The sequence below is a fragment of the Anolis sagrei genome, chromosome 1 (assembly GCF_037176765.1).
Source record: "Anolis sagrei isolate rAnoSag1 chromosome 1, rAnoSag1.mat, whole genome shotgun sequence".
In the NCBI taxonomy this organism is placed as follows: Eukaryota; Metazoa; Chordata; class Lepidosauria; order Squamata; family Dactyloidae; genus Anolis; species Anolis sagrei.
In genome coordinates, this window is record NC_090021.1 from 254,183,389 (window position 1) to 254,211,032 (window position 27,644).

The 27,644-nt window shown below is 38.3% G+C and overlaps 1 protein-coding gene across 15 annotated transcripts in view; it reads left to right on the forward strand.

The window, feature by feature from the left end:
• MICAL2 (microtubule associated monooxygenase, calponin and LIM domain containing 2) overlaps window positions 1-27,644 on the forward strand; it is a 171,903-nt gene that overhangs the window by 25,322 nt on the left and 118,937 nt on the right. For all 15 annotated transcript variants that reach the window (XR_010908931.1, XM_067462654.1, XM_060766856.2 and 12 more), the window contains exon 2: window positions 11,079-11,436. Coding sequence is in view for 14 of the 15 variants with exons in the window: in XM_067462654.1 (XP_067318755.1) it covers window positions 11,137-11,436 (300 nt within the window). In the remaining variant the exon portion in view is untranslated. The remainder of the gene's footprint in view (window positions 1-11,078; window positions 11,437-27,644) is intronic.

Consider the following 27,644-nt stretch of genomic DNA (forward strand, 5'->3'; position numbering starts at 1 on the left):
GATGATCATGCCATTACTGCTCAAGCAGGGAGCTTTGAGACGGTAGATCAGAAGCTCTCTGAAGCTCTAGGTGCTCTTACTGCCTACTGCAGAGAAAACCAGCTGATTCCTAACCCATCTAAAACACAGACATGTGCCTTTCATCTCAAGAACAGAGAAGCATCACGAGCTCTGAAGATCACCTGAAGGAATCCCACTGGATCTTTGCAGCGCACCCAAATACCTGGGAGTCACTCTGGACCGTGCTCTGACCTACAAGAAGCACTTCCTGAACATCAAGCAAAAAGTGGGTGCCAGAAACAATATCATACGAAAGCTGACTGACACAACTTGGGGATCACAACCAGATACAGTGAAGACATCTGCCCTTGCACTGTGCTACTCTGCTGCTGAGTATGCATGCCCAGTGTGGAACACATCTCACCACACTAAAACAGTGGATGTGGCTCTTAATGAGACATGCCGCATTATCACGGGGTGTCTGTGCCCTACACCACTGGAGAAATTACACTGCTTAGCCGGTATTGCACCACCTGACATCCACCGGGAAGTAGCAGCCAATAGTGAAAGGACCAAGGCAGAGACATCTCCAGCTCATCCCCTGTTTGGGTATCAGCCAGCACGTCAACGACTTAAATCTAGAAATAGTTTTCTAAGATCTACAGAGACACTCTCAGGAACACCTCAGCAAGCGAGAGTCCAAAAGTGGCAGGCTCAAACCCAGAACCTCAACCAATGGCTGATACCAAATGAGACACTCCCTCCTGGGCACACAGAGGACTGGGCTACCTGGAAGGCACTGAACAGACTGCGCTCTGGCACCACGAGATGCAGAGCCAACCTTTAGAAATGGGGCTACAAAGTGGAATCCTCGACATGCGAGTGTGGAGAAGAGCAAACCACTGACCACCTGCTGCAATGCAACCTGAGCCCTGCTGCATGCACAATGGAGGACCTTCTTGCAGCAACACCAGAAGCACTCCAAGTGGCCAGATACTGGTCAAAGGACATTTAACCAACTACCAAACTCACAAGTTTTGTATTTTGTCTGTTTGCTTGCTTTGTTCTGTTAGAAATGTAATATAATGGACTGGTTGCTCTGACACGACAAATAAAAAGGGCACTCTTTCTTTCATCTTATTGTACACTCCGAAATTGAGGTTCTTAACACTACTCTTTTTAAGAGTTAAAAAAATGAGGTGTGAAACTTTGTCGTTCAAAATGCAACAGTTGTTGCAACACATCCTATCTACAGCTAGTTCTCAATTATATGTAATTTCTCAGCATATTAAACAAGAATGAGCACAGCAAGTGCAGAAACCTTGTACACTGCTAATGCAGAACGAGACTATTTATTTTTGCTGAGTTTGAATCTCTGTTGAATTACTATCAAGAATATGCCTTGGACATTAAAAAAAGAAATAGTAAGTGTGTGTGTGTGTTGTGCTTCTTCCTCTTTGCTCCCAGAAGAGCTGGTGTGTGTGTGTGGGGGGGGGGGGGGATCCCTTTTCATCACTGTATGTGGAGGAGAGATACACACCAGAACAGGGAGATCTATAATTCTCTGATTTTTGTGCTGTGCTGGAAGCATAAAAGGGAAAACTTTTGCTCAGGAGGACTTCCTCGGTTTCTAGAGCCATTTTTTTTAAACACTTCTCCTCACTCAAGTCACAATAAGTAGTTTTGTCACTAGTGTTAATCCAATTAGATCCTGGCTTATTCATTTATGTAAACATATTATTAAATCACCTCCCTCCCATCATATTTAATGTCATTTCCTACTTATACATTCCTAACATTATAGAACTTTTTTGGGTGAAACAACAAAAATATTAAGACTTCTTTTTGAAGTAAATCAAAACACAACTTAGTACCCTTAAGTTTAATAACAACAAAGCTTCTTAGTCTTGAAGAAAAGTGGGTATTATGTGGCATAAAACACATGTGCATGACCTAGGAGCAAATAATTCATCAATAGGTTAATATTAGAGCAAATTATCTAGCTAGGAAATGGGCGTTTTAGGTTGACTTTCCTATACTTTACGAAAGTTCATAGAATTTGATACTGATACTGGAAATAAACATGTATTAAGCATATTCATTAAAATGCTTTGGTAAACAACTAATAAATACAACTTCCTTTTACTTCAGCTAGGTACTACCCCCCTCCTTTTTTTTGGATCTCTTCCCCATCAAATATTCATATCTTCAAGCTACTTTACTTTTTGATATAAAAATATGTTTGATAATAGTTCAGAAAGATTATCCCATTTGGTTTAATGTGCTTTGATTAGTCCTACTTTGTAGGAGAGGCTAAGCAGAGTTAAACTATTTGTTTAAAATATTTCTGTCATTTTAAATTACTTACAACATTCAGTGCTGGTGGTAGGGAGGGACTTGCAATCTGTTGAGAGAAAATGCTCTTTCACACCATTGATAGTGACTTGAATGTTTGAGTGTGGGTTGTTTTTAATCTTTGACCTACTTTTGCAGTCACAAATGCCATGTGCTCACTAAGTGATGGAAAACTCTGGACAAGTCTGAATATGAATTTGAGGATTGTTCGTCACCTCCTTCCTGAACTGCCTTCACATTAGCTCAGATTAGATTCCAACCACGTCCCCAATTCTCCAAGGCTGATGTGGATATAACTGAAGACATGCAGCACCTATGTATGGTGGCATAAGTTCAATCCTGTTTTGGGGCCAAATATTGCATAAAGAACACTCAAGGCAATAAGCAGCTTAATGAAGGCCATCTGAGTCTTTGGGACCTAAGTAAGAGAAGTTGAAGATACTTCTAGATTGTCTGTATGAGGTCACTGAGACATTAACAATACTCAAATAACTGATGGTAACTAATTATATAACACACTAGTAAAATGTGTTGTGAAAAGTGTTTGGTCTTTCTTATATTCTATCTTTCCTCCTGAAGCATCTTACAATAAAACAGAAAAGTGCCACAATTAAACATACATTATGTAACAAATTTGAAATATCACAAAGTCCTATTTGAAATTATTAGAGCAGACCTGGTAGGACTGAAATATTTTAAGGCAGGGGAGGGGCACTGCAGAAAGGCTGGAGGCTATTTTCATCCCCGTACTACTCTTTTTAAAGCCATATCTTCATTCCTGATCCAACCAGAAGGGTTGTCATGTTGTAATGGCAGGACCTTAGGGAGCCCCTGAGATCTACATCATTGTGTATGACAGACATTTTAGGCCATTTTTGTTGATGGGGTGGGGAAAAAACACATGTTTTTCAGTTGGCTATGTCTGTGGGTCAGCCTGCATATGGCACATATGATTTTAAAAGTAGGTCATAGATTGAAAACTACCCAACCTCAAAGGTTACAACACCAAAATGTGGTCAGTATGGGGACAAGTGTAGTGGCTAAATCTGTCCTGGATATAACCCGTGAGACAGGCTCATCTGCTCTCTGCTTTGTTATTCATGCATATTCAGTAAGGGATTCTATAGTTGAAGTGTTGTTTTAGGAGGATACACAATTTAATAGTAGAATTGGCTAAGATAGAATCCTACTCTTTCTCAGCTTTGTTTATTGCAATGTCTTTTAATTGAAAATATGCTGCTGTAACCCAACACCAAAATTTGATTTTTTTATTTTTCCTTCATCATCCTTTTAGTGCTAATGCTGCTAAAACCTCTTTTTTAGATAGAGAATGAAGAGGAAAGGGGAATGGGTGATGTAAAAAGCTTTTATTAAAAGAAATGTCACTTATCATACTGTTAATTGAAGTATGCTTGTGTTTAATGCACTTTAAAACCTAGAGAAGAGAGGTAGAAGAATGTATATCTAATGAACTTATTTTTGTACATATAAATAATGACATAGCAGGTTACAGAGGAATATATCCACTGAACTATCCAGTAAGATATTCCAATACCTCAGGAGAGATGTGCCATTTAGTTTATTCAGATTGTCTGAATTGTTGTGCATATATCTCATATTTTCATCTTTCTGTCCCTCAAGGCTATACAATTTCAAGATTAGCCACAAAACTTTGCTCTCTCTTCCTCCTCTGGAAACATCAAGATGTCTATGACACATAGCACACCCAAATAGTTCCTCTTCATGCGACTTTAAAATGGGATGTAGTTACTTGTGGTTTTTTCTCTCTGACATCAGCCATTTGTGACATAGTGAGGGGTGCTAGGCATTCCATGTGTTGCCAGGGCTACAGGCTTTAAAAGATAGATTAAAAAAAAGCAAGGCCATCTGTGTATTTGGAAGTGTGCGCCTCTGAGTTCAATAGAATTTATTCTAAGTAAGCATCTGTTTCATAGGAAGGAAGTGGCAAAACCACTTCTGAGCTGTCCTTGCCTAAGAAAACCTATGAAATCCATGGGGCCACCATAAGTCCACAGGTAGCTGCAGCCATAGCTGAATAAGCTGCCTGCCTGTTGAAAGCAAATTTTAATTGATGGGACAGTGGGCAAAAGCACACTGCCCCATCAATTAATTGGTTCGTTATTGATATGTACAGTAGATGCATTAAATAGGACATGGGGAAAAATACCAAATTCCCTTCAAGCAATACATGATTTCTGATACCTAGAAAACAATAGGCAGTTCCCCATTTTTCTGGAAGCTGTTCTCCTGCCTTAGACTTTTGGGATTAGTCAAATCCTCTGGCAGCCTTGCTGCTTCTTAAGGCATACTGGCCCTGAGGAAATAAGGAATTATGTAGCTAGTACTTTACTGAGACTTTGAAATATATTACTTATTTATTAGAATGTTAAACCCTTCCCAAAACTTGGGATTCAGTCCAGCTAACAGCAAAATCAAATAAAAGACGTACAGTTAAAGCATAAAACAGATTAATTAAATAATAAAAGAAATTTAAAAGCTATTGAAAAATATTTTAAAATATATATTCTATATAACAATGTTCTCTTCTTTCATATTGGTATGTGAATTGATTTAGTCTGGTCGTGTATCAGAGCTGATACTAGTATGTCTTTCAAAGGGACATTTGGTAAAATGTAAATCCTCAGGACACGGGAATCTGAAAGGCTGTTTTCTTTTGGTTTTCAATTCCTCCAGGCTTCCTGGGCTGCTCTTTTTTGCCTTTTTATCCCAGAAGTAAACGGTTTATCTGGAAAGCATCCAGTATCCTGTATTTAATTCAAAAAATCTCCCCCCCCCCCCCCCCAGAATCACATTTGAACCTGTAGTCAGCTTTGGTCTGGTCTGAGTATTTCAGAGGCAGAACATTCACCCTTGGATGCTTCACCGTTGTTTACTTACTTACTTAGGCGATCCCTCACTTTCCAAGCATGATGGCCTTCCAGGTGTAGTGTCTTGGCGGTGGACTCGTAGGTGACTGTGGAGCCCTATTCTTGATCCAAATGTTCTTCCACAGTGAGGGCATTGGTTTCCAGGTGGGAAATGGTTCTGGTCAGGGTTGGCTAGATGTATCTTCCTCTTGGCACATTTCTCCCTTTTGCCTTCCATTAATGCCTCTTCGAATTCCACAGCACTGCTGGTCACAGCTGACCTCCAGTTAGAGTGCTCTTCCAAGCAGGTTCAGGCAAAAGCAAAGTGCTGCAGCCTCTCCTGTATTCTCCTTCATTAATTCATTCTGCCATTTGAGCACACTCTGATGTTGCTCAGCCACAGATATCTCTGTTTTCATCTGTAAAATCTTGGCAGGTATGTTGATTTTTATAGTATGCTCTGGTACATTTTGAAAAAAACTTCCACGTGACTCATAATGCCTATCAAGTTTTGTTCAATGTTAAAGGGAGGTTGATAGTTTTCTTGTAAACATTAAGGTTACTTTAACATTTTAAAGCTCAAATTTAGTTGGTTTTACTGTGTGTTTTGGATCAAGCTAAAAGCTAAGACAGGAAGTAAGGGCAGAGTGAGTGGTTGATTTTTGTAATAAAATGAAGTCACACCGGGACTGGTTTCATTTGAACTAACAATATCCAAAAGTACAGCATGGAAAAAGCATTATCTGTGGGAACTGAACTAAACGTTCAAACTACTGTAAATGAGCCAGCATGGTAGTAAAAATATAGAGTGACCCAGAAATACTGTTTAATAGAGAATATTGTGTGTTAACCGGTGGAAGATAATATTCTACAAGAGTGTTTTGAGGTGGTGTTTCCCACCCTTCAGGCCATAGGCAACAATGTTTTCCCCCTTAGGTTAAAATTGAAAGCATGCTTCCTAATCTACTGGAGGGTAGGGATGGGGCATCAAAACTTGCTGATGTTGTAGCTGTTGTGTGCTTTCAAGTTGTTATTTTTTTTTTACTTACAGCAAGATTTGTTCAGAAGAGGTTTGTTTTGCCTTTCTCTAGGACTATGAGAATAGGAACTACCAAATGTCACCCAATGGGTTTTATGGTTGAGTGGGGATTTAAACCCTGGGCTCAAGTCAGAGTTCAATGTTCAAAGCAATACACCACTCTGGCTCCTTATATGTCCTTACCATATGAGTCAAGATAAGGAAGAGCTAGAATCAGGAAAGACTTTGGGTAGTCATAGTGGTTCATCCTATCAGCCATGACATATTGGTATTTTAAATCCTTTAGTCAGAGTGATATCATTTGTCATAGACACATCAGATTCACATGTTGCCCTTATTAATATTGCTGTGTGTTATATCATGGTCTAAAGTGAGCCTCAGAAAATTAGACCATGAAATTTTCTGAGGTTCACTTTATACTCTATTTAAGGACATGAGTCCACCCTGGCGCACAGTGTCAGTGTTCAGATGTTTTGCTAAATGTTGATCACTGAGATGAGTTAGTTAACCTCTTCCCAGCCGGTCTAAACTTTCTTGATTTTAGTAGGGCCTTTGACAGAACCCTTTATGATATTTGTGAGGGGAAACCTGGTACAATGTGGGCTATACATTGTGATTGTTGGGTGAATTTGTAACTGATTGATGGTGAAATCCCCAAAATGCTTACTGATGGTTTCATCTGGAAGAGAAATGATTACTTGAGTACCACAATCCTGGGCCTTGATATTATTCAACATGTTTATTGGATGGAACAGATTTGGAGATGACACCAAATTAGACAGTAACAAAATTCATGCTGTTTTAGATACTGCTGGTAAGAGATCCAGTAGTCATTGATAATCTCATCTTCCATAATTTTTTGATTCCACTTTTAACTTTTAACGCCATCTATGCTGGTGGCTATTGACTGTGTTTCGCAGAAAATTGTGAATAAGACTTCAGTCTGTTTTATTGCAAATTAAATTTCACATTTAACTGGAACTTATGAAGACTTACTGTATATTCTGTTGTTTGTCCTAAATCTTACAGATTAAGTTTCACTTGAACATCCCAGAATTTCAGTTTTATGGGTGAGGAGAAAAAACTTTCCCCGTTTACATTATTTTTTAATATTTTATATAAAATGTTAATTGTCTTTGATGCTTCCCCTCCACATTCACCCTTTTTCTGATTGAAAAGGCGGCAAACATCTTAACATTTCTTTAAAAGGCAATTGTTTAAACTTCACAATCATTTTGGTTGCTTTTTCTCTGTTTTTTCCCATTTCCAAAATAACCTTTTTTGAAGCCTAAATACCAAAACTCACTACAGTATTCTGAATACAGATGCATCTTACATCTATATATGTGGAGCATGACATTGATAGAGACTCAGTGTGCTATACCGGTTTGAGTGTTGTACTAGAACTCTGGAGACCAAGATTTGAATCCTGGAAGTAGCACTATATATGTCCAGAGTACCAAGGAATCAGTGTGGTGTAGTAGTTTGAGTGCTGGAAAATGACTTTGGAGACCAGGGGTCAAATCCCTGCTCAGCCATGGAAACCCACTGGGTGACCTTGGACAAGTCTCTTCGCCTCAAAGGAAGGCCAAGGCAAACCCCTCTGATCAACTCTTGCCCAGAAAATCCTCTCATAGATTCACCTTGTGGTCACAATAAGTTGAAAACTTCTTGAAGGCACACAATGACAATGACTTTGGCAGTTTTCATTTTAATTCCTCCTAAATTTAAGAAATTCTGTATGGAAAACATGTGCCTTCATGTGTGCCTTGTGTTACCTGGAGGGTTTATGTACCAGGTTTCTGCTGGATTCTATTCAGTTGTAAAATAGCTCCCTGTTTTCATAAAAGGAACAGTAGGTGGAGATGGCCAGAAAGACATGCATTGTAAGAAATACAAAACTTCAAATTCATGAGCATTGGCTTGCAGTTTGTTGCTGTTCCAAACATCAACCAAGAGAAATTAACTATTTTTTTAAGAATGAGAAATAATAAAAGGAAGCCAAAATCCCTAATGCCTCTGGCATGACAGGGACCTTTTCCTTCCCCTTTCCCACTTTGGTGTTAATTTATCCACAAAGCGCACAGCAATTCACTGTTGTTAAGCACATAACTAGACAACAACCCTGAGAAGTTCAGCCAAGTGTAGCTCACAATCCATGTCCCTAGTGGCAGCCTATAGAGGAAAGGATGTAAGCTAGAGGCTTGTATGTCAGACAGTTGATTAGGGTTAGTCAGATATAGATTTAAGGTTGTTAGGAATTGATGAGTTTTCCATAGCGTTTGCAGATTGTGAAAGCATGAAAAGAGTTCAGAGAAAAGTATTAGTTTTGTTAAAAACTGAGATATCCTTGTGCTAGGTATGGAACTAGCCTAAGGTTAGTTGTTTTTTTTTTTTCATTTGAGGCAATAAGTCATTTTTATTTTTTATAACTCTGTTTCAGTTTGATAATTCATGAAGAAAACTGATTACATTTTAGCGCATCAGTCAAAAAAGTGACATTTATCCAATATAGTGTTCACCTTTAGTCCCAAGTACCAAATTCAGTGAGTGAAAGGAACTCATGGGCTGGAATTTTGAGGTCAACCTGTTTAGGGGATCTAACGTCCCATTGTATTAGCTTGATGTGGACTTAGGCTTCTGACATCTCCCATGTCCTTAAATGACTTCTCTTCCCCCAATTAGTAAGAGGAATCTAAGAAAGGTGGGTTGCTTTGGAATATGGAAGGTGTTCATAGGCTTCCTGTTGCTCACGACAGTGTAATAGACTGAATTATGATTAGCACCCCCTACAGAGCAAGAAAATCCTCTTGTGTACCCTAGAAATTGCCCCTCCTGTGGGAATTTGGGGTGAAAATCAGATTCAGATCATTGTCTTTTAATTAGAACAATGATTATTAAAGATGCAAAATCATGTCAAATATTATGGGTTTATGAATACATAAGGTTTTGAAATAATACTAAAAAAATAATTTTGATGTGCTAAGGAATGCCGACTTGCTTTTGTAAAATGTTGCCATTGTAATATATTTATTTATTTACTGAATTTATATCCTGCAGTTATTTTCCTGCTTTAGATTCAAAATCAATGTAAAGCTACTTGAAGATTTTATGGGATTTTGATATCAGAATTCAATAATATAATACAGCAGCTAAATGTCCAGTTACTAATATAGAACTAGGGAAGACAAAACAGGGATTGGAAGGTTATGCTTGTTGCATGAAGAACAAGGGGAACCATGGCTCTTCCATGGAAAAGAGAACAAATTCTCCATCTTTGTGAAATCTGGGTATTTTCAGCTGAGCTGGTACTGTGATAATAATAATAAATCCTAACAACCACATCCGAGTAAGGAATGTCTGGCAACAGTCGAGAGATTTAACACTTGGCTCCAACTCATTGCAAATATTTGGCAAGGCCCCTTAGTTCTGCAGAAGTTCTCTTCAAAATTGTTGGGCAGCATTGCTGAAAGAGAACATGGGCAATATTGGGTTTCTGCGATACAGTCCTAATGTGTGACATAATTGTACCCTATCCAGATGTTCACAAACAAAAAAGATTGCAACAATTTCATTCAAAATGAAAGACAGATTTGTTATGTGGCTGGGATGTGGTGCCCATGTATATTCAAACATTTTGAAAAGTCTCAAAGTGTTTCTTCAGTGAAAGAAATATATTCTGCAGAAATATACATGTCACAGGAGACTTTTAAAAAAATTCATTAACTTGACAGTGCTTGAAAGAATAAATGGTCCACATTTCCTTATAAATACTTTAAAAAACAATATTGAGGAGCTTCCCTTTCATGACCTTTCACAATTGTTTCTTACAGAAATTTTTGTGCCAGAGAATTGTTTTATTACGAAGCTAGGGGTAGCATGCTAAAGAGAATCATGCCCTGGGAAGAGGATGGATAAGGTGTTCCCCAAGGACTATATATGCCCAACCCTCTTTGGGGCTCCAAAACTTTTCCTGTCCCCTCCAGAAACTGTCAGACAGATGGCTTAGTTGCCACTAGGAACAGCAGTTTTCCACTATGACATCAGTCAATACCCAATAGGTGCAATAAAACCACAAGATATCACTTCTGGATGCAACTTCTGGCCCATCTACAGATCAAAATTGGGTTGTCTGATCTGACTTGGCGTAGAACCTGGTTTAGTTGCCCATCCCCGCCCTAGAATGAACAGCTTGCTGGAAACAAGATTGAATGTTCCCATAAAGCGTCTCTCCTAAATTGTAAAAACTGTTATATCCCACCCACCCGCCAAAAATATGAGCAGATATTTCAACAAAAGAGTATGCATCAAATAGCAACAATAAGAATATGTTTGTGTATTGTATGAAGATGTAATGTTTAATCAGAATGGATTTTGTCTGTCTAGTGTGTATTGATTACATAGAGCCATACGCTAAGTTGTGTCCATCTAACCTGCTAGATGCTATAAAATGTGGACTTTGTTCTTGACCTTTGATACACTTAGGGGAAAAATAAGCCATGAGTAAACGTTTGGCGTGGTTTGCTGGTATTGTGCCCTTATTTAGGCAATATTCTGGAAGTTGTTAAATTGTAACCTTGCTTATACTGCTTATGCTGAACAGCCTGTTTGGAGAGTTGTTACCTTTTATGTGCAGATTTCTGAATGACAGAGGTCCTTATATATGGCTGGTTCTAAAGGTAATTCCTGTGTTGGTGTTTTTTCTGTATCCAGCTGGCTTCTTACCTTGTGGTTTGTAAGGATTTGAATCTTGTCCTGAGATAGCACTAACTTGACCTATTTCTGTCTCTTCCTAGATGTTACGTGTTTGGGGAAACCTGACTACATCTCTCAGATGAACCTCAGTCTCAGAAGATGCCATTAGGATACTCCCCTCTATCTTCTCAGAACATGGAGGAAAAGGATAATGAGAAATACAACCAAGCTGGCCAAATATTTGAAAACTTTGTCCAAGCCTCAACATGCAAAGGCACAATTCAAGCCTTCAATATCCTCACCCGTTACCTTGAATTAGATCCGTTGGACAACAGGAACTTTTATCCAAAGCTGAAATCAAAGGTGACCAGTTGGAAAGCCAAAGCTTTGTGGAATAAGCTAGATAAAAGAGCAAGCCATAAGGAATATAAACGTGGGAAAGCCTGTGTGAATACTAAGGTAAGGCAATAATATATGTGTTTGCTAATGCTTTGTTCTGAAAGTTGGATCCTTGGTTATTTTCCTACTTGGTAGTTCTTACATGACTTACAATTTACAGATATCTGATATTTGTCAACTGCCCTGCACTTCTATGGGAAACAGCAGGCAATAAATTGATTAATAATTGCAGTAGTACTATTAACAATACGGATGGAGTTGTTAACTCTCAATCGGTAAGCTGTTGGTCACAATGTTTTGTTCTCTGATGATCAATATCTGTGTAACATACAATTTCCATACTTGTCATGATTATACATTTGGGTTAACCTCCATCAGTGAAAAGACTTCATTTTTTATAGTGTACTTCCCTTGTGGGTAGCTTATCAACTGTCTACTCCAGTGCTTACTAATTGTGTATCATAAGGGTAGAGTGAGCTGGTCTTCCATCAATGGAAAGTTATGCTTGATGTATATTTTTTGTCTGTTTCTACTTATTTTAATCCATACTGTGATGGAGTGTAATGTGACCACAAGATTTGAAATGTTAACAGTGCTTTAAAATCTAAGTACACATACGCCTGTTGTTATCCTATCTGTTCATTGCCTGAAAGGAAGGAAAACTACTTGTCAAAAAGCTGCATCTGCTAGTTAGAGACCTGTGAATCTTAACTTCATCTGCTAGGAGAATGTCCTGAACTCAGAATATGAACAGGATCATTTGTAGTGAAGGCCACAGAATGTATCATTAGGCTTTTGAAACTGTGGTGTCATTCAGTTATGATCCTTCCTCAAGATGTTTTCAGTATATTTGTACTTTTATCTTATTTGTATGTAGTAAATTGAGAAGCATCCTCTTTTTGTTTTATTTCCACAAAGAATGGGCTCATAGAATAGTCACAAAAATCAAAGCAGCACATAGATAAACTGTGGAATAAATGAATGAAGCACTATATTGATGAATATGTTTGGCTTATCTGACATTTCAAACACTCCACAAAGACCTAGAATTGTTTTTACTGCTATCGGGATATCAGACTGTGGGTATGAAAATGCCTAATCTGGGGAATGAGAATGAAAACATTGACGGTGGACTGCAGGCTTACCGAGGCTATCAAGCTTTCATTCCTGACTTATGATTCATAGTCTGCTTTGAAAATATATCTGTGGCACATGAGTGATAGGAAGCTCATCCAGACAAGAACAACTCCCCAGGGATTACTTTGACGCAATGTTGGTACTGCGATGCAAAACATACCAACTTGTCAACTGGCAGCTTCATAGATTCTTAAAGGTAAAAAGACCCACCAGCGTAGACGTTATTTTGGGAGAGCAAATGTTTTATTTTGGATTGGACAGGCATGAGTCTCACTTTGAATAAAAGAGGTCAGGGAACTGAGCCCAAAACAAGGGACATGACCAGAGTGTTGTGACATAGTGAAGAAAAGCCAAACACAATGCTTTGGGGTTTTTTTTATAAATAATTTTTATTGTGTGAGTTTTTCTTTTACAGACAAAAATATACATACAAAATAAAAGTTAGCGATGAGGGTATAGAGAGAAATAGAGAGAGAAGAGCGAAAAAGAGAAGGAGTGCAAATCGGAAAGAAAGAATGACGTTGGGACAGACAGTCCATTTGGATTATGTCGAATGTTTTTATGATCCAATCTTCGACTGTCGGGGTTTCCTTCTGTTTCCACATTTTGGGCAGCAGTATCCTGACCACTGTACTTATTAGAAAGAACATTTTTTCTTGATTTTTGTCAAATTTGGAGTAAGATATGCCCAATAGATACATTTCTGGAAGTTGTGGGAAGTTTGTTTTTAGAATTTTTTGGGTTGATAAATGTATTTCTCTCCAATATTTCTTGATTTTTTTACATCTCCACCATTGATGGTAGAAAGTCCCTATCTCTTTTTGGCATTTCCAGCATATATTTAAATAAACACAATGCTTTGTTTAACCTCAATGATCAGAGTTTGGGAAGGCTACTTTTTTGTACAGTGAGTAATTTTCAGTGAAGTCTGTACAAATGTGTCTTTTAATACTAATTTTGTGTATAAACATCACACAATGCATATTTATAAATATATTATATCTCAATGTATGCATTTAACATGACCACTTTAAAATATTTTTAATGCCTTTATTGATCGGGGAGCCAGCACTGCAAAGCCTAGAAAAAAGGACAGGGCATTTAAAAAAAGATGGACCTTATTTAAAAATACTGTGTCTTTGCAACCACAGAGTGTCCATGAATGAAATTTCTTCTTTAATATATGGGGCATAGAGTTTCAAAGGATTGCTGCTAGATGTCTCTCCCAGTGCACAAACAGACCCTAGCCTCAGTCATTTGCAAGATGGCAATCCAGCAACAGAAGATCTAATGAGATATTCTGTATTTTTAGATTTATTTCTGGCTCAGAATTGGTAGTAAAACTTGATAAGTCATTAAACTATTTGTAACTTTAAATGTAATTGTGATGTGTAGCCTTTATGAAATATTCTGCTTTAAAATTGGGTGCTTCAAAATAATGAACCCAATCTCAAAGCAGTATATTTCACTCCAATATGTATAATATCTAAAGCATAATTGTATTGTACTTTACACATTAATTTGAGAGAAGAGGTGATGATCAGACCAGTCTGCAGCAGAATTTGCAGTGATCAGAACTTTCAAGTGATCCTAGTTCAAAAGCAATTGCAGGTGCATTGCATTGTTTAATACAGAGGATATAATATAAGTGGGGCAATGGCTTGAAACCTCCCTTGAATTATCATTCTAGATTTTCCATTAATGCTGCACATAGACCGAAGCAAAACTAAATAACAAAGACTCATATATGAGAATAATATTTATTCTGAGGAAAAAACCCATAAGTTTTTGTTTTGTTTGTCCAAGCACTATCAGGTTCGGACTGAGTAATCTAATAGGGTACCTTTGTGGTTTCATATACAGTGTGGCCCCCATATCTTTGGGTCTGATATCTGCAGTTTCATTTATCAATTTCCAACAAAATATGTCCTCTCTAGGCATTTTATAAGTCCTCCAGTATGACTATATTATATTTTTGAGGCCAAGAATCCCTCCTTTCAACAGTTTGCTATGATCTGCAGTTTCTCAAATGATGATGATGATGATTTCTTACCTGCCTCTCCTCATGGCTCGAGGCAGCTTACAAAACAATTAAAATACATAAGCACAGCAAAAACACTAGAAATACACACACTAAAACGTACCTCCATAAAATTTACACAGCAAAACATATCTCTACAAAATACATACTAAAACACACAAAATAGAGATCAAAGGACACTTAAAATTCATATTTAAAAACTGGGTAGGCCTGCAGGAAGAGATATGAGCCAGTATGAGCACTAAGATCTGCTGGGGAGGTTCTGCTTTTGGTCCCACCTTCTTTCCAAGAGCGACTGGTGCAGATGAGAGGCAGGCCTTCTCGTTGGTGACCCCTTGGCTTGGAACCCCCCTTCCTGGTGAGATTAGACTAGCCTCCTCCCTCCTGGCATTTAGGAAGCAAGTGAAAACCTGGCTATTTAAACAGGCTTTTGATGAGTGGTGGAAAGGCAATTCAGCATCTTGCCATAACATGGTTAAAATGAAGAAGCTGAACTATGACTAAGGATTGGTGCAATATGTTATTTGTGTTTTGGATTCATACTTTAATATGTTTAATTGTTTTTATTGTGTTTTAAATTTCTGTTTAATGATTTTAATTTATGTTTATCTATGTGTACAGTTGTGGCATTGAATGTTTGCCTAAATATATGATGTACGCTGCTCTGAGTCCCCCGTAGGGGTGAGAAGAATGGGATATAAATGAAGTAAATAAATAAATAGGTATTTACATAGTTCTTAAATTTCGACAGCTCATTTTGGAGTTCTTTCTGAGGTGATTCCAGTCATGGGGCAGCCGATGAAAAGGTCCTCTGGGTGGTAGTTGCCAGTCGGATTCTGGCTGCTTGGAGCAGATCCCCCCCACCCCAAGAAGACCGGAATGTGTGAGGTGGATTGTGTGGGAGAAGACAATCCTTTTGGTAACCTGAACCCTAACTATGTGAAGAGTGGGAACATATCCATAGTACCATAATGGAGAAATTGCATTGTTATGTGAGAGTCAAACTAACAACTACATTATTTCTGTGGTTATGACTCCTTTCTAGGTTTCAAACATTAATGCTGTCCTCTCTCTGATTTTATTAAGATCATAGCACAGAGGGAGGGAAAATTGAGCTATCACTCCATTTACTGCAATTAGTGTTAGAGGAAAAGCTCCCAATAGGAATTTTGAAAAGTAAAAGTAAGTAAAACAAAATAAAATCAATGCAGACCACAGAACAGAATCTAGAGTTGTAATTTTCATTGTGGTCACAAGTAGGGAGGAAAAAGTTATACTTTCCTTCTCCATTCACTCCAATGAAAGGGTGTGTGTGTATGCAATGTTCTATATCCAGTGTTTCTTTTTTAGAAAAAAACCCCCAGACATGGTTACTGACTGTACAATTAGAGTAACATCTCTTTCTTCTTATTCAACTCTGAGTGTATTATAATGGAAATTGGAGGATGAGGGGGATCTCCTGCCTTTGCGACAGCTGAGGGGACTCCTTTGTGGACCCTTCTCGTTTCTGATCCATCCAATGTGTAGCAGGCCAGATTGGCCCCCATTTTTCATCTGTGAAAAGTTGAAGGGTGTGCATGACTTCTTGATCACTGTTGACTAACCTTGAGGTTTTCCACTCAATGCCTCCACGGGACAGGTGTAAAGGTGCTATGAGGTACAGAGATATTTTCAAGTTCCTGGTACCAGGGATGCTACTGCTAGTATCTGCCGCGTCTCTCCTTGTGATCTTCTCTGTTTTTGTAGAGACCATTTTTTTTGAGGAAATGAAACGACTACATCAAAGCCATGGCTTATCCTGCAGGAAATATAAAGGCAGCTGACTTTTAGAAAACATCTGACTATGGCTCTTTTCTGTTGGAGTCGAGGACAGTCAACTCAGCTTATCCAAAGCAAACAGAATATTTTAATGATGAAACAGAGTAAGACATTCTTAAAATTACTAGCAAATCTATTAGGGTATTTTATGCGTGTTCTTTAATTTCAGTGTAATGGTCTCCATTATACCATACTTTATGTATGTTAAAAAAAAGTGAAAGTATTTGTATTTCCTTCTAATAACAGGAATAGAAAGATGTTTACTCACAAAAAACACTAGTTGTTATATATTATGAGCAAGCTGAAGCTTCTTGAAAACACAAGTCCTCTTACTATTTATATTAAAGTTATAACTACAGAATGTGCAGTAGCGGGGAAGCATTGTCACTTAAGCATATTTTGTAATTTTAAAAAAAATCATATGAACACAGGATTATGACTGTTACTAAAACAGGATTTCAGAGAACCCTGAAACTATCCATCCAAGCCAAGGAAATCACCATCAAAATACTGATGTAAGACAAACTCCTTTTGAAGTTTAGTTATTTCCAACGTTCTTTGTATATTTCAGAAGCCATTTGTTTCAGAGGAAAAAAAATTGGTCAGTTCCACTTTACTAGCACAAGCCCTAGATGGGAGCTTTAAAGAGCTCTTGTATTCCTGGACACCATTTTTATGGAATAATTCCTTTTATATATTTTCAGAAAGGAATGTGCCACTTGTGCATAAACAGAACAAAATTTAGGGGGGAAAACTTAAGCAAAGCTGGAAAAAATGTCTGCATGCTAATTCTGTAGGGCTATGCTTATGGGCAAGGCTTTGTGGCAAAGGTTTTTTAAAAGAAATATATGAACTTTCTGAGTGGTTTAAAGAGGAATTTCAGAAGCCTGTGATAATGAAAAGTATATGTTTTGAAGTAGGGAAAAACCACAATTCCATTACGGTATACTTTTGATGTTATTTTGAAGGTGTCATTTCTGCATACATGCAGTCTCATTAGAAGTTATATTCGTTATTATCAAGAACAATTGGAAATCTTTGATTTATAGTTTTCATAATTTCTTATGGGTGTAAATATTCTGTAGATTGTAAAAAAATATTTCAGCAACTTTTAATATTTTTTTTAAAAAACTTTGCATGTTTGCTTTGAATTACTGCTATTATTTCTGCTAATAGTACAGGGATTAAGAAGTTGTGAAACCAGAAAACAATTGTAGAGTTTTCTCTCATTCCTAAGGGGTTTCTAGTATTTGATATCATATTTACTTGAGTCTAATGCTCCATTGAATCTAATGCACACCTCAAATTTCAAAACCCTGAAACCCCAAAAAGTATTTACTATATTACACAAATCTAATGTGCACCCTAATTTTGGGAAACAATTTAGTAAAAAAAAGATGAGCATTAGAATTGGGTAAATACAGTACATGTTTTCAATCCATCTTCACAGATCCACAGACTGCAGACATGAAGGGTATAGTGTCAGAACACTGCTTCAAGCATTAACTTTTGTGATAATCAAATATTTGAAAGTCCTGAACAACTGCAGTGCTGAAGATAAAGAAGTCATCTATAATATCACCATATTCTTTTAGTGGACGCTAGAAATATAAGAGCACAAAATATAAGATGTTATGTAAGGTATGAAACTGTGTGAAGCAGGTCACACAGAGAGCATGGGAAGCCATTATTGGCTGTCTTCATAAATGAGAGACTGCATAGAAACCAAAACTACCTCTGAGTATTTCTTGCCTAAGAGAACTCTATGAAACAAAAAAGTACCAGTGAGGTAAGGGAGATGTGATGTAAGTCCTCATCCTGCACTGCAAATGTACTGCGTGTCCTTGGGCATATTCCGTCAGCCCTGCCACGTTCCAAAGTTCACAATGCACATCAGTGTTATTGGGTGTCCACAATGCGAGTGACTTCTGCAGAGCCAATTTCATCTTGCAATGTGGCTTACATTACCACTGTGCTGCAGCACATTCAGGGGCTTATTTCGGACTTTCCCCCAAACTTAGCTTAAGTCAGTTTAAACTCCTGGAGCCCCCGGTGGCACAATGGATTAAACCCCTGTGCTGGCAGGACTGGAGACTGACAGGTCACAGGTTCAAATCTGGGAAGAGGCAGATGAGCTCCTTCTATCAGCTCCAGCTCCTCATATTTATTTATTTATTTGTCTTGTCAGGCCAACCAGTCAATTATATTACATTTCTAACAGAACAAAGCAAACAAACAGACAAAATACAGAATTTGTGAGTTTGGTAGTTGATTAAATGTCCTTTGACCAGTATCTGGCCACTTGGAGTGCTTCTGGTGTTGCTGCAAGAAGGTCCTCCATTGTGCATGTGGCAGGACTCAGGTTGCATTGCAGCAGGTGGTCAGCTCCTGATGCGGGGACATGAGAGAAGCCTCCCACAAGGATGATAAAACATCAAAAATCATCCGATCATCCCCTGGGCAACGTCCTTGCAGACAGCCAATTCTCTCACACCAGAAGCGACTTGCAGTTTCTCAGGTCGCTCCTGACATGACAAAAAAACCTTTAAACTCCTTAAAGCGTGCTACAGTAAAGGGAAGAATAGCAATACTTACTTATTTGCCTTTTAGCAGCTGATAGATAGGTGCTTGAGTCATTTGGATAAAAATATTTTCAGGAGAACAAAATTATACCACATTGATTTTGTAATGTTTAGATTGGCTTTTGACTTGGATTACATGTGTTTAGATGGTGGTGGTGATTTGGTGCTCATTCTTGTATTAGCAAGCACTGGTGATGAAAGGATGTATGTGAGACAAAATTTTCTATAAAGGGAGTAACATATTTATTTTAAGATATTAAATCAGGGTAAATGACATCACCCTTAGAAACTCTCCTGGCATTTGATTATTACCTAATGATGTCACTATAGATCTCACACACAGTACAGAGGCTTTGTAAGCATATTGTTCATATTACAAGAAGCATTTAGCTATGGTTTTGGATCAGTTGGGTTTTGGAGGATTAGTGGAATTGCTTTTTAAAATACTTATCATGTTGTACAGCTATTTTTGCACTAATCACATACCAGCCAGATGTTGCACAGAAAATACACAGTTTGTCTCATAGAAAGAGACACAATGAGGTTCAATACTGAATGAAAAACAAGTAATGAGGAGGAAAAGTTCAAGCTTTACAAAAGTTTCAGGTAAGAAATAGATGATAAAGACCTTGAGTGGAATGTACTAAAAGTTTAAGTGAATCAAAATGGAGTGTATGATGAAAGGGCAAAGATTCACATTTAGGACTTTCATCACTGGACAGAGGGGGCAGTAGGGCATATCTGTCACCCCGGCACCACTTCTTTGTGGCAACGCTTCCTATATCACACGTGGGAAGCATTGCCCGCCCGGCGAGGACCTGTGCTTGCTCCATTCCTCCCAGGTTATGTAGGAAGCCTGCAACAATGTTTTCATCCCAGTTGGGGTGGGGACTCTGCTGGAAGTCACATGACATTGTGTGATGTCTGGCGCAGGGCTCCCTCCTCAAGAAAGGGTGGAAGCATCCTAGGACCCTAAATTTACCTCGTCTGATGAGGTCCCTCAGTTCTTATGCGACATTCTCAGCAGGAGAAATGGTAATGAAAGTGGTAATTTTTGGTATGTTGAGCTCTGAAAAAATGGAATGAACTATGGTGCAAGTCATTGAGATAAAAGTGCGGGGAAAGCTGAGAGAGAACAGATGAAATGCAGGCAATAAGAATGACAATATTTGAAGAGGAAACTTGATAAGAAGATTGAAGATTCTGAAAATGCATTTCTGCTTGGCCTAGAGCAAACTGAAATACCCCCACCCATGACTATATGCAACTAAAAACTCCATACTATCCTGAAATATATCCATTTACCTCTACAGCCTCTCCCAAAAAGTGACAGGAAATGTAGTTATGCTGCCAATTTGAGGGGACTACAGAGGAAAAGGGAGTTATTTGGACTTGCTGGCCCAATTGGTATGTATTGGAAGTGGGGGGAGAGATATTGGCTCCTGGCTCCCATACAGTTACCCAATCTTGACTCTGAGAAAAGTATTGAATAATCCTGATTTTGGAGAAAAGGTAATTATTGTAATATCTAAACATCTATGTATGTGGCTGGTCATTTGTAAAATCAGCATTTTATTGCAATAAAATATGTGATTTGACATTTAGCAGAAAAATTTAATTGCTCCAAATGTCTTACCCACTAAGATTTGTCAAACCTCATATCAGCCATTTTGTGGTGGTGCATTGAGAAAGTCTAAAATCTTCCATTAAGCCTATGAGACTCAAGAGACTAGACACCCCTGAGCATAATCCTACAGTTGGGTTTTATTTTTTTTCTGTTGTGTACTTCATTTTACAAATGTACTATTTTTACATATTTTCACCTAAAAAATCTATCTAACATTTAGATTTGTTTTATTTGGTTTTACTTGAATAGATGGGCTGGAGAAAACCTTGCTCCAAGCATTAATATGTTGTATTAATAGCCGGTGGCGCAGTGGGTTAAGGCACTGAGCTGCTGAGCTTGTTAATCGAAAGGTTGCAGGTTCGATTCCAGGGAGTGGCGTGAGCTTCCCCTGTCAGCCCTAGCTTCTGCCAACCTAGCAGTTCAAAAACATGCAAATGTGAGTAGATCAATAGGTACCGCTCCGGCGGGAAGGTAACTGCGCTCCATGCAGTCATGCCGGCCACGTGATCTTGGCGGTGTCTACGGACAACGCTGGCTCTTCGGCTTAGAAATGGAGATGAGCACCACACCCCAGAGTCAGACATGACTGGACTTAATGTCAGGGGACTACCTTTACCTTTTATTAATATATTGCAAACCAACAACTAAAAAAAAACCCCATCCTGAATGCAAATTGCATTAAATCAAATAAGTGTACCTAGGCATTCTCCCTTGCTAGGTCTTGGTTTTTGGCTTTAATTTGTTCATGTGAAAAATAGTAAGGACAACTATCCATCTGTTTTTCATGGTGGTGTTTCTAATCATTACCAGAGAAAGACCTCCTCTGTGGAAAGTGTACATCTGCTCCATTTTTAATAGTAATATTGCTTGGCCTCAGAATCAGTAATATGCTATCCTTCTGGCACTTCACAGAGTGTAACCTCTACATGGGTGTTCCAAAATGAAGATCATGAACAAAGCTCTCCCAAATTGTAGTGTATTGCAGAGATATGGTCTTGAGTTGGTACTCAAGACTGCAGTGTGTCCCGACCTGGAGGCTAGAATGTCAAACTGTGACTTGCCCTGTTGAGACTGTCCTTCCGCACACAAACATGCCTCCAGGTCAAAGACCAGCAAAAATGTCTGGTTTGGTAAGTAGATCACTACTTTGAGCAGATTCTAATTTTGGACTTGACTGGAGAATTGGCAAAAGATAGGCTTAGGCCAGGTAAAGTCAAAAGCCGTTGTTGGAACTATGCATGCAGGTCCATCAGTTTCACCTGTTAATAAGTGATGTTGGCAGTGCTGTGTTTAATATATATGACACGGAGGGAGTCTTATAACGCAGTGTGGATTAAGTTCTAATATAACTTAGACCTAAGGATTTTGTCAGTTATTGATGTTAATTGCCATCAAATTAATTTTAAATTATAGCACTCCTATGAATGGGAGACCTCCAAGTGTCTTGTGACCGCATCAGACTGGCCACTGGAACTGCCATGTATCATGGCAAATCCGGCAGTGCCCACTGGGGGCCATGGGGAACCCATCACCCCATGCCCCACATCGCACAACTCACCGGTTGCCCCATCCTACAGGAGGAAGTGTTGACTGCCTGGCTTCCCCCCATTGTTTCAGAGGCAACACAGAAAGCTTTCTGCGTTACCACTGTGGCAGCATATGCTGGATCTTCTGTAGTTTTATGATAGAGCCTCACTGAAAGTAGTTTGACATTGTGGGATGGGAGCCGGCAAGCTCCATTATGAAACTATAGAAGATCCAGTGCATACCGCCAAAAGTAAACCCATCTGATGAGGTATTTTATCATAAGCAGCTTTACTCAAATTTGCCAATTTAGGATCATGGTTTTCTTGATGGACTCAATCCACATATTATGTGACTTTCCTCTTGTCTTGCTGCTTTCTGCTTTGCACAGTATTACTCACAGTAAAGTGACTCATGCTGTTCTGTTGTACAAAGTACGATAGCCTCCGTTTAATCATCACATTAGTCATTGCACAGAAAACAGGAAAAAATGTCAGTTAAAAATATGAATTAATCCAAGAATGTCATGTTTAATCTAAATGTAAAAAATGGTAAATCTGGAAGCCCTAGTTGAGAAGATACAAATATACAAGATAAATCGAGCATTTGCTCTCAACTTTTAATGCTTTCTTAACCCATCCTTTGAGCTTTTCTTCCTTTAGTCTGCACAAAATAGTGTAGTTGACTTTTATGTCTGCAAATATTTCTGTGAAGAATCAATAGCACAGGCTAGATTGCTTCTTTTAGAAGTGGAAGAGCAACATCCTTTAATCCTGCTTCCCAGCATTAGGAAGCAGTTGGACTTCTTAAGGGGTGTTTTTTTCGGAAGGCAAAGAATGCTGTTCAGTCCAAGGAGTGCCAGGCCTCTGTGATTAAAACCAGTCTGACCTGCCTCTGCATTTCAAATGCCACTTCATGTATTCTTCTCTCTCACTCACACACAAATACTTTACTCTGCATGCGCCTCTGATGCAAGAGTTTCATTATGTGCTTCCAAGTGTGTTGAGGTCATGTTTAAGAGATACAGGCCTACTAGTGTCACTACTATTGTTGTTTTGCAACTTATAGAAAGAAAAATGGTAGGTTACTAGAACTCATTTATATACAACAAAATGTCTAACAATAATAGAATCATAGAGTTGAAAGAAATGTCAAGGGCAACCCAATTCAATCAGTGCAAAAGTCTCTTATTTTATTGGAGGGGAATATATACTTCATATTCACTGTATTGAATAATTAGACCAGAGCTTGAAAATATTACTTTCTGGGTAATATCTCATAAACTTCAAGATGGCTGGGGGATTCTGAGAGTTGTCTAAAAAGGTAATATTAGGCCTTGAACTAAATCCTGCTTTTTTCAAACAATTGATGCATAGCTAATCTTTTCACAGACATACTCATGTCATCACCAATGCCTCAAACAAAGATTTATGGGCCCTTCCACACAGCCATATAACCCAGAATAGCAAGAAAGAAAATCTCACAATATCTGCTTTGTACTGGGTTATCTGAGTCCACACTACCATATATTCCAGTTCAAAGCAGAAAATGTGGGATTTTATTCAGCTGTGTGGAAGGGGCCTGTGACCCTGCAGTTCAATGTCTGTAAAAACTGCTAGAATAAATGTAAACCAGTAGACCCTACTGTGTCTTGTAGATAAGTAGTTACTATTAACTGCTTAATCAAAGCTTTCACTTTATATAATGATCTCTACATTCAGAACAAGTACATTGTTTATATGTAACTCCTGGCGCACACACAATGCTTTGGATAACATTGGGAAGGTGTTTATTTTACTGTCTGTGCCCTTGTGCAGAAGATTTCTCCTCACTTTCTGTCCCTGTGATAATTGAATTTTGAAAAATTGGCTTGGTGAGGAAACAAGTATTGGTGAAAAAGCTTCAGTTGAGACACCTTTTCCCCATGACAGCTCTTGCAGGGGTGAATTTCCCTTCTGAGGGATGGATTTCTCTCATTTCCTGTTATCTCACTACCGTTCTTAACTGTGAGTCTTATGTAAGTTGGATGTTTGTAACTCGGGGACTACCTGTACATCTTAAACCATCTAATGTAAGGGAGTGGCATCTTCTCCAGAGTGCCATTAGGTACAACTGTTTCTTTGGTTCCAGGAAACTCACCAGGGATTGGTAGTCAAGGAATGCTTCTTTGAGTTGCACTGATGTATAGACTGCTTTTCTTCTGCAAGTTGCTTCTGGTGTGAGAGAATTGGCCGTCTGCAAGGACATTGCCCAGGGGATGCCAGGATGTTTTGATGTTTTACTGTCCTTTGTGGGAGGCTTCTCTCATGTTCCCGCATGGGGGGCCAGAGCTGACAGAGGGAGCTCATCTGCACTCTCCCCAGATTTGAACCTGCAACCTGTCGGTCTTCAGTCCTGCTGGCACAAGGGTTCAACCCACTGCGTCAACTTGCAGTTTCTCAAGTTGCTCCTGACATGGAAAAAAAAGACTACTTTCACACAGTGCATATATGTAGTGGCTGAAAATGTGGCTGTGATGGTTGAGGAAGGCATTATTGTAATCAGTCATACATGTATGCCACTTTCCCTTCAATGAATACATGAGAGGCAAGTGGCTTTCCTCAGCTGCACTTTGTCCTCATATAAACCTATGAGGTAAATAACTGGCCTGTGATCACCCAGTGAATTGCATGGCTCCATGAGTTCTCAAAGTTGGATTTTAGAAAATCCAATATTTTAACCACTATACCATACTGAAGAGCTTTTTAAACTCTGTGTTGCAACTATAGTGTGTAGGTGTGTCATGTGAATGTAATGAGAAACTTCTGCATCTAAGTGAAATAATTTATATGAAAATGTAAATGAAAGGTTTTCATGAGATATATTGTATCTGGTTTGCTAGTAAAACTGAATTACTGTGCTGCAAAATGATGTGTTTCACCAGCATGAAATCATTGGAGAATATTGGATTTCAGGTTGTGAGAGTTTTGGATATAAACTAAATAAAATATTATATAATGAGGAAATGTATTTCTCAGTTTTTCCATGTTGAGTCAGATTTTCCTTCCTATAAAATGGATTAATTCATTTAGAGAAAAAATATGCTTCATTACATGCTCTACATGTACAGCCATCTGTAAGGTCAATTGTGGACATTAAAAGATTTAGCTATCAGTAATGTTGCTTTGTACTGTAATTTATATTAATCTCCAGCAAATCTGGAAGTCTGAGCAGGAAACACCTTCCTAAGTCCTTATCCTAGCCAACATTTTAACTGTATGGAGTAGACTCATTGTTTCCATTCCAACCCTTGCCACAGATAGGATAATGTGCTTAAATGCTTTGTTGTCTGATACCATACCAGTACTCAAACATTGTTATCTCCTGATGAAGTTTGTTAGGTGTGTTCGGCATTAAAGGTGTTGCACATTTGTTATGCAGATATGACAACTGCTAACTAATTCTTAAAAATGAAAAAAGTTCCTCCATCTTTCTCTATCCTTAAAGTAAAAAATTGTATTGGGTTTTAGTGTTGGTGAGTTGATGCTTATTTCAATGATGTACAAAAGTAGAAGCTTCAACTGAGACATATTTGCTTAGTGAAAGTGTCACAGACTTTTATCGCAGAATGTATTGCTTTTGCACCACCCTTCCTAATTCATTTGCTACAATATAGGGTTAACATACAGGGAAGTGGGATGAGTGGAGGCTAGAATTGCTTAGCTGTCTGCTTTTAGAGCCTGTAACAGCTGCTTGTCTTTGGAGACAAATTGGATTAATTCCATGGAAATAATCTCTAATTATCCCGTGAAGTAATTGCTTTTTATTATGCCTGTGCTATGTGGTTACGTTGGGAGTCTCACCAGAAAGCATTTGGCCAAATATATGCATTCTACCATAATATCTAGATTGTCACTAGCTTATTACTTGTTTGCTGACATGTGTTTTTCTAGGTTACTAACAGAAAAAAAATTGTGGGATTATCCAGAGGAAAATAAAGCAGGTTGAGCCATAGAGGTGTTAATTAGAAACATTAGAAAAAATATTCACCAATGTAGTTTCAAAATTGTCTTTATAAATTTTTCTGTTGGTGTAATAGATGAGGTTTTTTAGAAACTGATATTCTCATTGAATATTGGATTCTCATCTTCTCTCAATCACTAAAATAGATAAGTAGCAAAAGCATGGAATTCCTTAATTAAAATTAATTTGTTACTCATGATTTCTTATAAATGTTTACAATTATTTTCAAAGCTGATGTTTTAATTATTTCAACATCGATGATGGTGACACATAGCTCATGATTACTACTCTTTATTATATTAATGTATTTATTTCCTGAATAATTTGAGGTAGGGGGTGGCTCTGCGGGCCCGTCTCAATAACTTTTGGGGCTTTTAAAGTAAAAGGAATGCAACATTCACACATACAAATACTTGAGGCATTTTTATCCAATTGAATACATTTTAATTTCTATATGGTCAAAAATAGCCATGATTAAGGCACTAAATGGAAGTTGAAAGTCATAAGTAAAGAAAGGAATCACAGATTGCATCCTGCAATGAATAATGCCAATAAATTACTTTTCAAATACTTCACGGAATAACAAATTGATTATTTTACAAAGAGTGGTTCGAGTATGCACACATACTGTCTGCTGCACCTTCCAAGAAGAGGAAGTATAACTGTGGAGAAGTGGAAGTGGAATTCGAATTGAAAAAGTGGAAGTGGACATGGAAAATCAAAAGTCTCAACAGGCAGCAGGCATGCTCTGTAGAGCAAGGAACTGGGGGGGGGGTGGGGGGGGTGAGGGATTGCTAGCAATGGTTGATCACCAAACCCAGCAACTAACTGTAGAGTTCAGCAGATTGAGAAATTTTAAGTTTTGGTTCACGTTACTGGGTTCAGGCTTCCCTTGGTGATTAATAGATCCCTTGGTTCCAAAAATAGCCTGTCCTCTGAGTTTGTATGGAGGCCTTGAGGGACAGGTGCAGGGTCTCATTTCTCAGGTTTTTACCAAGGATTGACAGAAAGGAAGGAAGGGTTAATCACTGTTCTGTCTTTGAAAATTTCCACAGGAAAACCTTCTAAGTTTCACATAGCCACTCTTCTGATATAGCCTTTGATCTAGATGATAGTGACTTTTTGCTATTGGGCACTTATCTCATAATGTCCTTTGCCAGGTTTCAGCTATTGAGTTTTGCAATTCATGAAAGCAAAGAGCCATCTATGAATTTACCAAAGATAGAACAGACAAGAAGCAACTCTACACCCTAGGAACATGGCATTGGAGGAGAACCACCAAATTAGGAAGAGGGAGACAGTTTTGTATGTAACAAATGTAGCATGAGACTTTGCCTCGAAATCAACATACTTCTGTGCTGGTGCAAATAGGATTCATGCAATGAAATTCAGCTGAAACCAAGGGAGCAATTTTGCTGCCTTTTGTTTCTCTAACTTTACACCAACCAGGCATAGTTTTTATGGTCAGAGTTTTTATGGAAAGGGAAAGAAAGATTACTAGGAAACAGAACTTACTTTCAAGTGATGCCATAGAAAC